General features: G+C 55.4%; 1 protein-coding gene across 1 annotated transcript in view; it reads left to right on the top strand.

The window, feature by feature from the left end:
- Positions 1–6,674, top strand: part of IGDCC3 (immunoglobulin superfamily DCC subclass member 3) — a gene marked incomplete at both ends in the record, with an annotated part of 40,981 nt that extends 34,307 nt beyond the window's left edge. Inside the window, 10 exons of the mRNA XM_082649409.1 lie at positions 316–453; positions 1,757–1,915; positions 3,162–3,333; positions 3,594–3,841; positions 4,044–4,208; positions 4,779–4,970; positions 5,124–5,228; positions 5,680–5,818; positions 5,978–6,197; positions 6,474–6,674. Of these exons, the coding sequence (XP_082505535.1) occupies positions 316–453; positions 1,757–1,915; positions 3,162–3,333; positions 3,594–3,841; positions 4,044–4,208; positions 4,779–4,970; positions 5,124–5,228; positions 5,680–5,818; positions 5,978–6,197; positions 6,474–6,674 (1,739 nt within the window). The remainder of the gene's footprint in view (positions 1–315; positions 454–1,756; positions 1,916–3,161; positions 3,334–3,593; positions 3,842–4,043; positions 4,209–4,778; positions 4,971–5,123; positions 5,229–5,679; positions 5,819–5,977; positions 6,198–6,473) is intronic.
- Between the last annotated feature and the right edge of the window lie 6,245 nt (positions 6,675–12,919).

Here is a 12,919-nt window from a genome sequence, read left to right as displayed (position 1 = left end):
GTGAGGGTTCAGGAGGCGTTCGAGGTCCCTCCCTGGCTCAGTTCTCCTTGAGGAAGCCCACTCTCTGCTTATGGGTGGTTGGGTGAGGGTGGCTCTCCCACCGCTGGAGGCCCTGCGGGGCCTGACCGCAGAGATGAGTGTGAGCAACATCCTGGGGCTGCTGGCTTCTCCTCTCTACGCATGGGACCCAGCTTCTGGGCTGGAGCTTGTCTCCCACCCACCATGTCCTAGGCCGTGTATTGGGGGTGGGTGGGTGTGGTGAGGAGGTGGGAAGGGTCCCAGCTAAAGTGAAGAAATATGGCATCTTCCTCCCAGGCTCGGGCTCTGGGGCCTACAAGGAGCCTACGATCCTCGTGGGGCCTGAGAACCTCACCCTGACTGTGCACCAGACCGCCGTGCTCGAGTGTGTCGCCACGGGCAACCCGCGCCCCATTGTGTCCTGGAGCCGCCTGGGTGAGCCCCATCCTGCAGCCCCTGCCTCTCCCACCCCTGGGAGGGCCAGTCTCTTCATCCAGCTCCAGGGGGAACTTGGAATCCTGTTTGTTCTCCGTGGGGGTCCGTTCTCTTCGAGGCCTGGGGAGGGGGTGGGTTCCCCTCTCCTTGGCAGGACCAGGGAGGTCCGCCTGCCCACTGCATTCTCCCTCCCTCTGTGCAGATGGCTTAGCTCCCCAGGTTACCTCGTCCAGTCCTGGCAGTCCTGCGCCAGCTCCCCTCCCCCATGCTCCCCTCACTCTGGGCATCTCCATCGGGCCCTCCAGAACCCCTCTGCAGCTCTCAGCACCCCTAGTCTCTTTCCGGTCGGACTCATCTCTGCCATCTACACCCTGGCCATCCTCCCCAGTGATGCGATCCCAAACCCCTCAAAATCTCAGCCAGTTGTCACATCCTCTCTCTGGACCCCCCAGTCTCTAACCTGGCCCCCTAAATCCCCAGCCTAAATCCCTAGGCAGCTGAAGGAGAGAAATGAAAGGGTGCAGATGGGCCCACATTGTCTGAGTGGAAAGGTCACTGGGGGAAGGAGAGTCTGGAGGGGATGGGGTGGGGTCGCATTCACAAGGAGACTGTGCCACATTGTAGCAGCTGAGTGATCCGGGAAGGAGGGGGCAGCAGGCAGGATAATGGAGTAGATTTCACCACTTCAGGGACTGAATGGGGAGCTGTCTCCTCGCATTCTGACTGTGCTAATCTGATCCTGGGTGGGGGGAGGGCCCGGGGACTGGGAGAGGCTGGAAAGAGTGGCCTCACCATTAGGAGGAGCCCATAGGCCCTGCAAGGACCATCTGGTGCAACATTTCCCAAAGTGAAATCTGCAAGGGGAAAGAATGGCTTGGTGGTCTAACAAGTTTGGGAAACAGTAAACCAGATCCCTTTGCTACAGGACTTCTCAGAGCCTTTATATTAACGCGCATTGTGACAGTCAAGGAGAGGAATGGATATCTGACCAAGGAACTTTTTTCAGGAGAGACAAATCAAGCTGGGAAATGTCCATGTAACCCAAACCCCTTACTTTCCTGTTTGAGAAACGGAGGGGAGGGGACTTGAAGGTCACCAGTGAGGCAGTGACAGTGTTAGGATCAGGAGCCAGTTCTCTCCTGCTGGGTGAGAGTTTTCTGTGCTGCTCTGGCCGCCTCCACAATGCCATGTTGCTCAGAGGGAAGAGTCAAAGACAGGGGCTCCCTGGAAGATTGATGGTGGCCGATTCCAAGTTTGGACATTCCTGCACACCTACCTCCCTGACCCTCCCCTTCCCCTTCAGATGGTCGCCCCATTGGGGTGGAGGGCATACAGGTGCTGGGCACGGGGAACCTCATCATCTCAGACGTGACCGTCCAGCACTCGGGCGTCTACGTCTGTGCAGCCAACAGGCCCGGCACCCGGGTGAGGAGGACGGCACAGGGCCGGCTGGTGGTGCAAGGTACGGACCTCCCCGCCCCACATTCCCTGCCTCATCGACATCCCTGGCCCAAGCCCAGTGCCGTGTACTCACCCACTTTCCTATCCTTGCCCTAACCTTGCCCCTGCTCCCTCTCCAGGGCCCCAGCCCAGGCCAAAGGCAGCAGCTCTGTGTCTCTCCCCCTCCCCCAGGAATGTGTATGTTGGGAATGCGAGGACATTCTTGGTCATCTGCCCCTCCAGGTGCCATCGCCACCCCCCCCCCAGTCATTTCCACTTTGTCATCTCAGCTGGTCTCCCCCACCTGTGTCACCCCCATGTGTCCCTCCCTCCACGTGCTGTTCTCATTCACACGTGTGGCACTTCCACGTTCACACCTGCCTGCACACTCTCAGTGTGTTTGTCATTTCACACTATCACACCCCAGCTCCTGACACACACACACACACACACACACACACACACACACACACACACACACACACACACACACACACACACACACACACACAGAGCCGGCCTCCACTCCCATGGTATGTGGGGCCTCTGCAGCTGACCAGCTCATTCTGTCCATCCTCCTGCCCTGGGGCTAAACTGTCTCCGTGAACCGGCTTGGAGTCCCATTCTCAGGGGTTTTCTGTGGTTGTTCCCTCCCAGAGAGGTGGGAGAGAGGGGAGTTAGGAACTTAAATGCCCATTTGTTTAGCATTCCGTGTGCTGTTAATCTGTCCAAATGGAAGTGATGGAGCATTTCATTTCTCTGGTGTTAATGGAAGTTTGAGGCTTGGGATTGGAGGAGAGTGGAATTGAATGTAGGGGTGAGGGGGGCCGGTCCTGAGGGCTCATCCGTCTCCCCGTCATTACCGGCCTTCGGCCTTAGAGGTGCAGCCAAACCTATTAGCACATTTATTTATTTAACAATTTCCTGAACAGGGAGGTCAGCTTGATTGCTTTCGGATACAAATGTCAGTCTTTTAAACAGTCATTAAAATGGAGTCCTCTCTTGGGTCTGCCTCTCTGGGGTGGAGGGACGTGAGGGCTGCCACCATCTCCCAGAGGCTAGGCTGGGGGAGGAGGGTGGGCCCCACCTGGAGGATTCTCCCCGGGGCGGGGTGGGTGTGTATGTCCCCTACCCACTTGTTCCCTGCAGACCTCTGGCCCTACCCTCTTCCCCTTCCTCAGCCCTTCACTCACAGCTGTCCCCTCCCTGTACATCTGACCCCTCGGGACCCTTATGCTTCTTTGTGCCCGCCCCCGCCCCAACCCCAGCCCCAGCAGAGTTTGTCCAGCACCCCCAGTCCATCTCCAGGCCGGCTGGGACCACAGCCATGTTCACCTGCCAGGCCCAGGGTGAGCCGCCCCCTCATGTGACGTGGTTGAAGAATGGACAGGTGCTGGGGCCAGGAGGCCACGTCCGGCTCAAGAATAACAACAGGCACGTGTGTGGTGGGTGTGCCGGCGTGAGGCCCAGATGGTAGGAGGCTGTGCACCTCCTACCAGGGAAGAACACTAAACTGGGGGTCTGGAGACTTGGGTTTGAGTCGTCCCAGGTCTGCCCCTAACTTGCTGAGAGATCTCAGACAAGCCTATTGTCTTCTGGAGGGGCTCAGTTTCTCCATCTTTCAAATGGGGAGATTTGGCCAACCTCCAAGGGATACTCCGGAAGGAGCAGGGGATCTGAGGCTCTCCCTCCCCCTGCAGCACCCTGACCATTTCTGGAATCGGCCCTGAAGATGAGGCCATCTACCAGTGTATGGCCGAGAACAGCGCTGGCTCCTCTCAGGCCAGCGCCAGGCTGACTGTGCTGTGGGCCGAGGGCCTGCCCGGGCCCCCCGTCAACGTGCAGGCGGTCTCTGTGTCGTCCACTGAGGTCCGCGTGTCCTGGACCGAGCCCCTGGTCAACACCAAGGAGATCATCGGCTATGTCCTGCATATCAGGAAGGCTGCTGGTGGGTGGGGCCCAGGAGGGCAAGGCTGCCTCTGCATCCCCTCCCTCGTACTCACTGTTTCTCATCCCCCTCGATCCCACACGTGCTGACGCAACACCTTCCCTCTTTCTCCCGGCTGCACCCTGGCTGCCCTCATTTCACCAGTGTGGGTAGGATTCCCTCATGCCCATTTAATCCCCTGCCCTACCCTTGGCCTCCCCAGACCCACCAGAGCTGGAGTATCAGGAAGCAGTCAGCAAGAGCACCTTTCAGCACCTGGTGAGCGACCTGGAGCCCTCCACTGCCTACAGCTTCTACATCAAAGCTTACACACCCCGGGGGGCCAGCTCAGCCTCTGCCCCCACCCTGGCCAGCACTCTAGGTGAAGGTGAGGTCTGGGTGTGGAGCACAAAACCACAGACACTCAGGGTATTAGGACAGAACCCCTGTGCACCGTTGTTCAGGTTGTGCACTGCACAGAGTGCTTCGCCCTGAGGCTGAGTCGGGGCTGGGTCTACTTGGAGGAAGGGATGTCCTTCTCTTTTTTCTTTTTTTAAAAAACCTGACAACACTTTATTTCTGATTTTTTCTTTTTGGTTGTACTGTGTCTTCATTGCTGTGCACAGGCTTCAGTAGTTGTGGCATGCAGTCTCAGTAGTTGTGGCACACGGGCTTAGTTGCTCTGCGGCATGTGGGATCTTCCCGGACCAGGGATCGAACCCGTGTCCCCTGCATTGGCAGGCGGATTCTTAGCCAATGGACCACCAGGGAAGTCCCAGGGGTGTTGTTTTCTAATTCACGTAAAGGTGCTATTTAAGCAAGCAGAGGCCCTGGGTTAGAGGTCAGAGAGCGGTCAGGCTCTGGGTGGGGGGGCGGTGTCTGGGTCATTGGTAGCAGGTGGAAGGGTAGAACTTCAACCACCAAGTCCTCACATCTCGGCCTCCTTTTCCGCCCACAGCCCCTGCCCCACCCCCACTGTCAGTGCGAGTCCTGGGCAGCTCCACCCTGCAGCTGCTGTGGGAGCCCTGGCCCCGGCTGGCCCAGCACGAGGGCGGCTTCAAGCTGTTTTACCGCCCAGCAAGCAAGGCCTCCTTCACCGGCCCCATCCTGCTGCCTGGAACTGTCTCCTCTTACAACCTCAGCCAGCTCGGTGAGGCGGACACGGCTGGGGCTTGGGGAGCTGGGCGGGGGTGTGGTGCCTGGTGCCAGGAGGTGGTTCACAGAGGTCTTCTCCAGTTCACCCTGCGGACAGCCGCCTGGTGGGGCCGGGGGAGGTCCCTCAGCATCCTGGCTTTCCCCCCAGACCCCACTGCAGTGTATGAGGTGAAGCTGCTCGCTTACAACCAGCATGGGGATGGCAATGCCACAGTCCGCTTCGTGTCTTTGAGGGGAGCATCTGAGAGGACAGGTGAGGGCTGGGGATGGGGTCTGGCTAAAGACTGGCCTTCAGGAAGAGAGGCTGAGGGAGGAGGGGAGCAGGCATCCAGGGAAGGCAGGAGGGTAGAACAGTACATGCAGCCCTGGAGAACATAGGCTTAGACCTGAGTTTGATGTTTGGCTGTGTGACCTTGGGCAAGTTACTTAACCTCTCTGAGCCCCAGTTTTCTCCTTCATAAAACAGGGATAGTAATACCCGCTTTATAGAACTGTCTGGAGGGTGAAATGGTCCATGTAAAGTGTTATTCCCAGTATTTGGCACAAAGTTAGTGCTCAGTAACTGGTAAAAAAACCCTAAAGGTTGGGCTGGGGTCCCATTAACAAGGACAACTCATATGTCGAGCAGCCGAGGGAGAAGTAACCCTCAAGGGCTGGGTGTCTGGGAGCCACAGCCCCCAACCTGCCGCTGCTTCCACCCCCAGCCCTGAGCCCACCATGTGACTGCCGGAAGGAGGAGGCCACCAACCAGACGTCTACCACAGGCATCGTCATTGGCATCCACATCGGGGTCACCTGCATCATTTTCTGTGTCCTCTTCCTCTTATTTGGCCAAAGGGGCAGGTGGGTCCTGGGCCAGGGAGAGGGGGCTGGGCCAGCATGGGGTAGACAGGCCTGGAGCCGGAAAACCGCAGGGGAGGCAGGGTTTGGGGCCCATTGTCTCCATCCTTTTGTTCTTGCTCCTCCCACATCCCTCCCCCTAACTCTTGGCTCACCCCCTAGGGTCCTCTTGTGTAAGGATGTAGAAAACCAGCTCTCCCCTCCTCAGGGCCCCCGGAGCCAGAGGGACCCTGGCATCCTGGCACTGAATGGGGCGGGACGGGGAGAGCGGGGCCAGCTGGGCCGAGATGGGAAACATGTGGACATGAAGGAACTGGAGCAGCTATTTCCCCGAGCTGGGGCCGTGGGGCAGCCCGACCCCAGACCTAACCCCAGACCCACGGTGAGTGCCCCGCCTTCCCCCGAGCCAACCCCCTCCTTCAGGCTCCACCCTCCTCACCTTGGTCACAAGCCTTGGTCACCGGCCTCCGCCAAGCTGCAGGGCTTCTCCAGGCACAAGACTGGCAGCTGGTGCTTCTCTCTGTGCCCCCGGGTCAGGCAGGGAAGCCTGGAGACTGAACCCCCGAGTGGGATTGGCTCCAGAGCCTGACTCCCTGGCTGGGGGCTCACGAGCCTGTGGCCCTCCTGTTGACGCCTGTGTGACTGGCCCTTTCCCCAGCAGGACCCCGAGGCCCCTACCCTGTGTGAGGAGACCCAGTTCTCCATGCTGCCGCTTCAGGGGTTCGGGCTCCTGGAGGAGATGGCGTCTGAGGCCAAGGCCCCCTGTGTAGGCCCCCTCGCTGCCCTGCCACCCCAGGACACGGGCCCCGGCCTCCTGAGTGAAGGACCAGCCGCCCTGCCAGCTTGCTCGGGACAGTAGCCAGTGTCCAGGAGGCTCTGGAGGGAGCAACCCCCCATTCTCAGGTCAAAGGCAAGATTTCTCCTGTCATGTGGGATTCGGATGGGGGCTTCCCAGCATTTCTGTCCTGACTGCTCCTCTGATTGTCAAGACTTACAGTAGCCTTGGCAAGGGACACCCTGCAAGGACCCGGAGGGGTTCCTGCAGGAGCCCCTCCCTTGGGCCAAGGCCCCCCACCCCAACCTCTGCCTGGTACCCACATGACTTGGAACTGAACTAACGTTTTTCTTTAAAAAAAGAACAAACTTAAAATTTAAAAAAAAAAAAAGGGAAAGAGAAGAGAGAGAAAGGTGAATTCGACTCCAAACATGTGCCCCTGCTGTGGCTGGGCCCCTGACACTGTCACCCTCCACGACTTGTTTTCTCAGGATGGATTTTTGCTGTTTTGGCTCTCAGCACCTACCTCAGCCGGAATGAATGTCCTCAGGGGAGTGGGGCCGTGGCCTCAGCCCCCCCGCCCCACAGAGCCCCGAATGTACTCCTACCTCGAGCCCCTTTAGGGGCACCCCCTCTCCCTCCCCACATTGTTGTCCAGAGTTTAGAAAAAAAAAAAAAAGGAAAAAAAAAAGCACTTCCCCATTTCCAGGTGTGAAAGAAAATGTCTACCTCGAGGCTCGCTGGCTCCCGGGCCTGTGCTGTATCATTGGACCCTCCCTCCTGGCTCCTCACCAAGTGTGGGCTTCTCGGGGCCTGCAGAAAGAAAGATGGAATTGGTCAAAGAAAATGTGAAAAAAAAAAAAAAAGCCAAAAATAAGAGGAGAATTTGTTCCTGGGAACAAAAACTAGCCACTTCCCAGCACGCTCCCAGTGCTCTGTCTTGTCTGCCTGTCCACTCCCATTTTGACCCTCTCCACCAACTCATCCTTGACTGGGACCCCCAGGACCCTCTCTGCACGTGGGCCTTGGGAAGGTGGGCTGTCACCCCACAGCCTGCCTCCTGTCCTGCCCACAGAGCCGCTGGAACAGACGGGCCTCCGGAATGTACTGTGTGTGTGTGCAAGGGGGGGGTCCCCAGCCCACTGTCCCTTGGGACACTGCCAGCTGGACCCAGCCCCTGGACAGTGGAACAACCGATGTCAGCAGATGTGGCCGGAAGCTATTTTTCTATAAGGTGTGTTTAAGGATTTATGTTCTTGTGACTTCTTGTTTCTCTTTTCTGTTGTGTTGTTCTTTGAAAGACTTAAAGGTGAAGAAAAAAAAAAAAGGAAACAAATACCTATTTTTGGTTACACTCAGAAACATTTTTTTAAATAGCAGAAAGAAAACTTTTTTTAAAAGGAAAAAAATGTGCATTCCTTAAGTATGAGATTAGACCATAAAGTCCCTGACCCCCCCCAACCCTCTAGGGACCCCCGCCCCCAACTTTAGTGAATTAGCTGAAGAAGGTACACTTGGTGGTGTTTTCCTGGAAGACTGCGGTTTCATCTGTGTGGACTCGGGGAAGGTTATTGTCCCTTCTCCCCAGTACTGGGCCTGAGCCCAGGGCACCTCAGATCTCCCAGGCAGTGCCCCTTGGTCCCTGCAGCGACTTCTCTGCACCTCCTTTCATCCTGGAACCCCCTCTCCCAAGGAAAGTGTGGGTCTGGGGGAGGGGGGCCACCTGGCCTGTCTTGGGTTTTATCACACTCATTTTGACTGAATAAAAGTCCTATTGCCAAAGTGGATCTCGGGTGTTTTGGTGGCTGTGTCAGGCCCTGGGGGAGGGGTGGGAGTGCTGGGATTAGGGGAGCCAGGGTGGTGAGCCAGGTGGACCCTGACAGGGTCAGAGCCCGTGGGGATAACAGCAGACCCCGGGGTACTACTTACAGGCACCGTGCATGCAGGGTCTTCTCCACAGGCGGGGAGGCTGCCTAGGTCCTCACAATCCCCTGGGAGGTCGATGTTCTAGTTATCATCATCTCCTCTTACAGATGATGAAACCGAGAAGGGATAAGAGAAAGGAAGGAAACATCCTGAATCTCACACTGCCAGTCTCAGCAGGATCAGAGTTTGTGTCCGGGCCAGGTCGCCAGGTTCCAGAGTCTGCAATTCTGACCACTGCTTGTGCCTCCTTAGTTGGCAGTGAGGGATCCGAGACCAGTCCTTCGGCCCTATAGTGACAGACCACCAGTATTGAGCCAGCTGCTGGGCGGGGCTATATGCTTTTCATGCACTGTCTATGAGAAAGGACTGTTTTCCTCCCCATCCTGAAGTTGAGGAAACTGGGGCTCTGACTGGGTGACTGTCTTCAGAGCACACAGCCAGACCCCTGGCCAGCCCTCTTTATTCCTCCCTGTTCTCTCTTCAGTCCAGGCTCCTGAAGCCAGGTGTCTGAGGCTGCCAAGGCTGAGGATAGACCACGAGAGACTTGGCTTAAAGGTGTTGTGCTGACAAAGATCAGGAGGTCTCAGCGGGCCTCAAGCTTAGTCAGAGGCAATGGTGTAATGCAACTGCTTAGACGGTCAGTGTCCCCTCTGCTGCTGAAATGGAAAGCCAGGGCTCACCCCTGGGAGGCTCTGCAAGTCTGGAGGGTGGGATTCTATACCCAGAGGCATCGTTTGAGAGGATAGTGGTTTGCAAGCTGGGTTCTCCAGCTCTGGCTAGGGGCCTGGGGGAGCCTCCCTGCCCACCCTCACCTAGAGCAGCTCTATTTTTACCTGTCTTAACATGTTAGACTCCACGTGAGATTTCATTTGAAAACAGGATACTGCTCCTAAAAGAAACATTTGAAAGCCCCTGGCCTGGCTCTTCTGGAAGAGGCCAGAAGGGGTGGTTGGGGCCCATGTCAGACCAAAAACAGTGATGGCGCTGTGGATGCTGAGCCGAGAAAGAGAATCCTGAGACCGCCATGGTACCTGTCCAGAGTGTTGGGGGAAGCGGTTGATTGATTTTCCCAGAGGAAAGAACTAAGTCCACATGTAGACATAATACCTCACCTTTCTTTACACAGAGCTCCACAAACACAGAAATTGTTCATCAACCTAAGCCATCCAAGGGCCACCTGGGGAGGTGATGGGTTGTCATGTGGTGGAGCAGACAGTGAGTGGATGGGAGAGCAGACCAGGTAACTTCCAGTGCCCCTGTCCCTCCAGAATCCAAGATGGTAGTACCTCCCCCAGGGAGGGAGGCAGAAACCTTTAAAAACCACCTAATATGACTCATGTAGATGTATGCAAATTGCACACAAATCACATGCAAATACAGGAAGGGCCTATCCTAACAAGGCCCTGAACTAGGCTACGGTAAAGGGAGAAGCAGGGTTCCAATTAGGAAGTTTAGCAGAAATTGGTATCAGCTGAGTGGCCCAGCTGGAATCTGGGTCCTGAGGTCTCAAACGATCCAGCAGCCTCAGGCTGAATACCGTGCTCCCCCCTCAACACATGCGTGCGTGCACGGGCGCGCGCGCGCACACACACACACACACACGCGCGCGCACACACACACACACACACACACACTCGTCTCTGGGCAGAAAGCAGCAGCAGCCAGGGCTTGCAACCTGCTCCAATTACCTAATGCTCTGTAACAAAGCACCCACGTCAGTGGTTTAACCTAACATCTCTTCTGCTCAGAAATCTGCAGTTTGGGCAGGGCCCAGCAGGAATAGCTGTCTCTGCTCCACTGAGGCAGTTTGAAGCCTGGGGGCTGGAATCATCTGAAGGCTCAGTGGTCTCACGTCTGGTGGCTGACGCTGGCCCTCGGCCCCGTCACCTACCTGTGGCCTCTCCATGGGCCTGGGCTGCCTCACAGCCTGGTGGTGGCTGGGAGCCAGGGATCAGCGTCCTGAGAGAGAGAGAGCCAGGCGGAAACTGCCTCATCATTTAGAACCTTGCCCTGGACGACCCACAGTGCCACTGCCATGTTCTGTTCTTGAGGAGCAAATCCCTAAGGCCAGCAGATTCCAGGGAGGAGAGTTAGATTCCACCTTTTGATGGGAGTAGAGTCAAAGATGTGCACATGTTTGACCACGGGACCACTTTGGGGGGACGGGTGGAGAACAAATGTGAATTGGGAGGCTGGGCAGTGGGAAGGCTCCCCACCATGGCCCTGGGGTGTGATGGGAGGGGCGCAGGATGACAGGGAGTGCTCCCAGCTCCTAGCCAAGCCCTGTTTGTGGGTCTCATCCCTATGATTAGTGAAGATCGGTCTGGGGGGCGGGGGCAGTCCTGAGGTCACAGGGAGGGAGGACCACACCCCTGTGCACACCTAGCAGGGGCCCCGCTCCACTGCCGGCTCCATCTCCTAGTGCAGTGAGGGGTGAGGGACCCAGGAGAGCTGGTGCTAACCTGAGATTCCCCACCCACCAGGGACGGTAGACCCAGAATGACAGAGGCCGAAGGGACCATTGGCCCCCTTGTGACATAGACAAGGCAACTGAGAGCTATGAGGTGCAGGAGTTGCTCAGGATCCCAGAGAAGTTAGAGGCAGAGGCAGGGCTGGAAGACAGGACAGCCACGCCCCACCTGGAGCCCTGTGCATCCAACCCAGTCAGGCCACAGTAGGATGCTCGGTACTAGACTGAGCCCCAGAGCCCCGAGGGAGGGGAGAGGGAAAAGAATGGGACTAGGGGTATGTGAACATGGAGACTAGGGGTGGGGCAGTGAGGAGAGTAGTCACCCTGCTCAGGACAGGGTTGGGGGAAGCTGGGCTGGCAGCAGGAAGGGGGCAGTGGGAGCAACCAAGGATGGGGGGGCCTGTCCTGAGCTGAGTTCAGGCTAGAGTCAGGGAGTGGGACATCTAGACCCATGCCCCTCCCACAAAGAGGGACTGCTCCCCTGGACCCTCATGGAGCCACCTGGGTCAGGGAGGTGAGGGCAGGAGAGGCTGAGAGGAGGGCCCAGGGAGGAGCCAGGCTGACCGGGAAGGATAGGGCCTTGCTCCTTGAGCTCAAGAGGGGTGTAGTTGAAACTGGAGCTCCCAAGTTCACAGGTAGCCTGTTGGTCACCCTGTGCTATGTGCCCATTGTCAAGATGCAGGGACTGGCCCTGCCATCCCTCCAAAATGCCCACAGCCTGGCCCGACTCTGGATTAGGCAATAGTTTCTTTGATATGATGCCAAAAGTACAATCAACAAAAGAAAAAAAATAAATTGAACACGATCAAAATGTAAAACTTTTGTGTTTCAAATGACACCATCAAGAAGAAAAAAGACCACAGAATGGAGAAAATATTTTCAAATCACATCTCTGATAAGGGGCTTGTATCTAGAACGTATAAAGATGGGAATTCCCTGGCGATCCAGTGGTTAGGACTCGGTGCTCCCACTGCCAGGGACCCAGGTACCATCCCTGGTTGGGGAACTAAGGTCCCACAAGCTGCACGACACAGTCAAAAAAAAAAAAAAAAAAAAAAAAGAATGTGTAAAGAACTCTTATAACTCAATAATAAAGACAAGTATCCCAGTGGACAAAGGATCTGAATAGACATTTCTCCAAAGATACACAAATGGCCAATAAGCACATGAAAGAAATAAAAAGTAAAACCACAATGAGACACCATGGTGATGCCTCAATGAAACATCATTATACAATGACACCCTCACACACTGCTGGTGGGAATGGAAAATAGTACAGCTGCTGTGAAAAACAATCTGTCAGCTCCTCAAGAGGGTGAACATACAGTTACTATATGACCCAGAAATTCCATTTCTAGGTATATAAACAAGAAAAATGAAAACACATGTGTATACAAAAACTTGTACAGCAGTGTTCATAGCTGCATTATCCATAATAGATAAGAAGTGGAAACAACCTAGATGTCCATCAGCTGATGAGTGGATAAACAAAATGTTGTATAACCATACAATAGGATTTTATTTAGCAGTAAAATGGATAAACCTTGAAAACTATGCTAAGTGAAAGAAGTCAGTTACAAAAGACCGTATATTATATGATTCTATTTACATGAAATGTCCAGAATAGGCAAATCGATAGAGACAGAAAGATGATTAGTTGTTGCCTAGGGCTGGGGGCTAGGAGTGGGGGGATGGGTAGTAACTGCCAATGGGTAACAGGGCTTCTTTTGGGGGTGATGAAAATGTTCCAAAATTGATTGTGGTCATGATCGCATAACTCTGTGGGTATATTAAAAACCATTGAATTGCACATTTTAATGAGTGCATTGTATGGTTTGTGAATTACAACTTGAAAAAGCTGTTGTTAAAAAAAAAAAAGGAGTGCCTGACAGGACTCAGTTCATGTAAGTGAAGAGTTCAGTTTGTGTTCAAA

The sequence above is a fragment of the Grampus griseus genome, assembly GCF_964374135.1.
Source record: "Grampus griseus genome assembly, chromosome: 2".
In the NCBI taxonomy this organism is placed as follows: Eukaryota; Metazoa; Chordata; class Mammalia; order Artiodactyla; family Delphinidae; genus Grampus; species Grampus griseus.
This window is presented reverse-complemented; position numbering and strand designations above follow the sequence as displayed.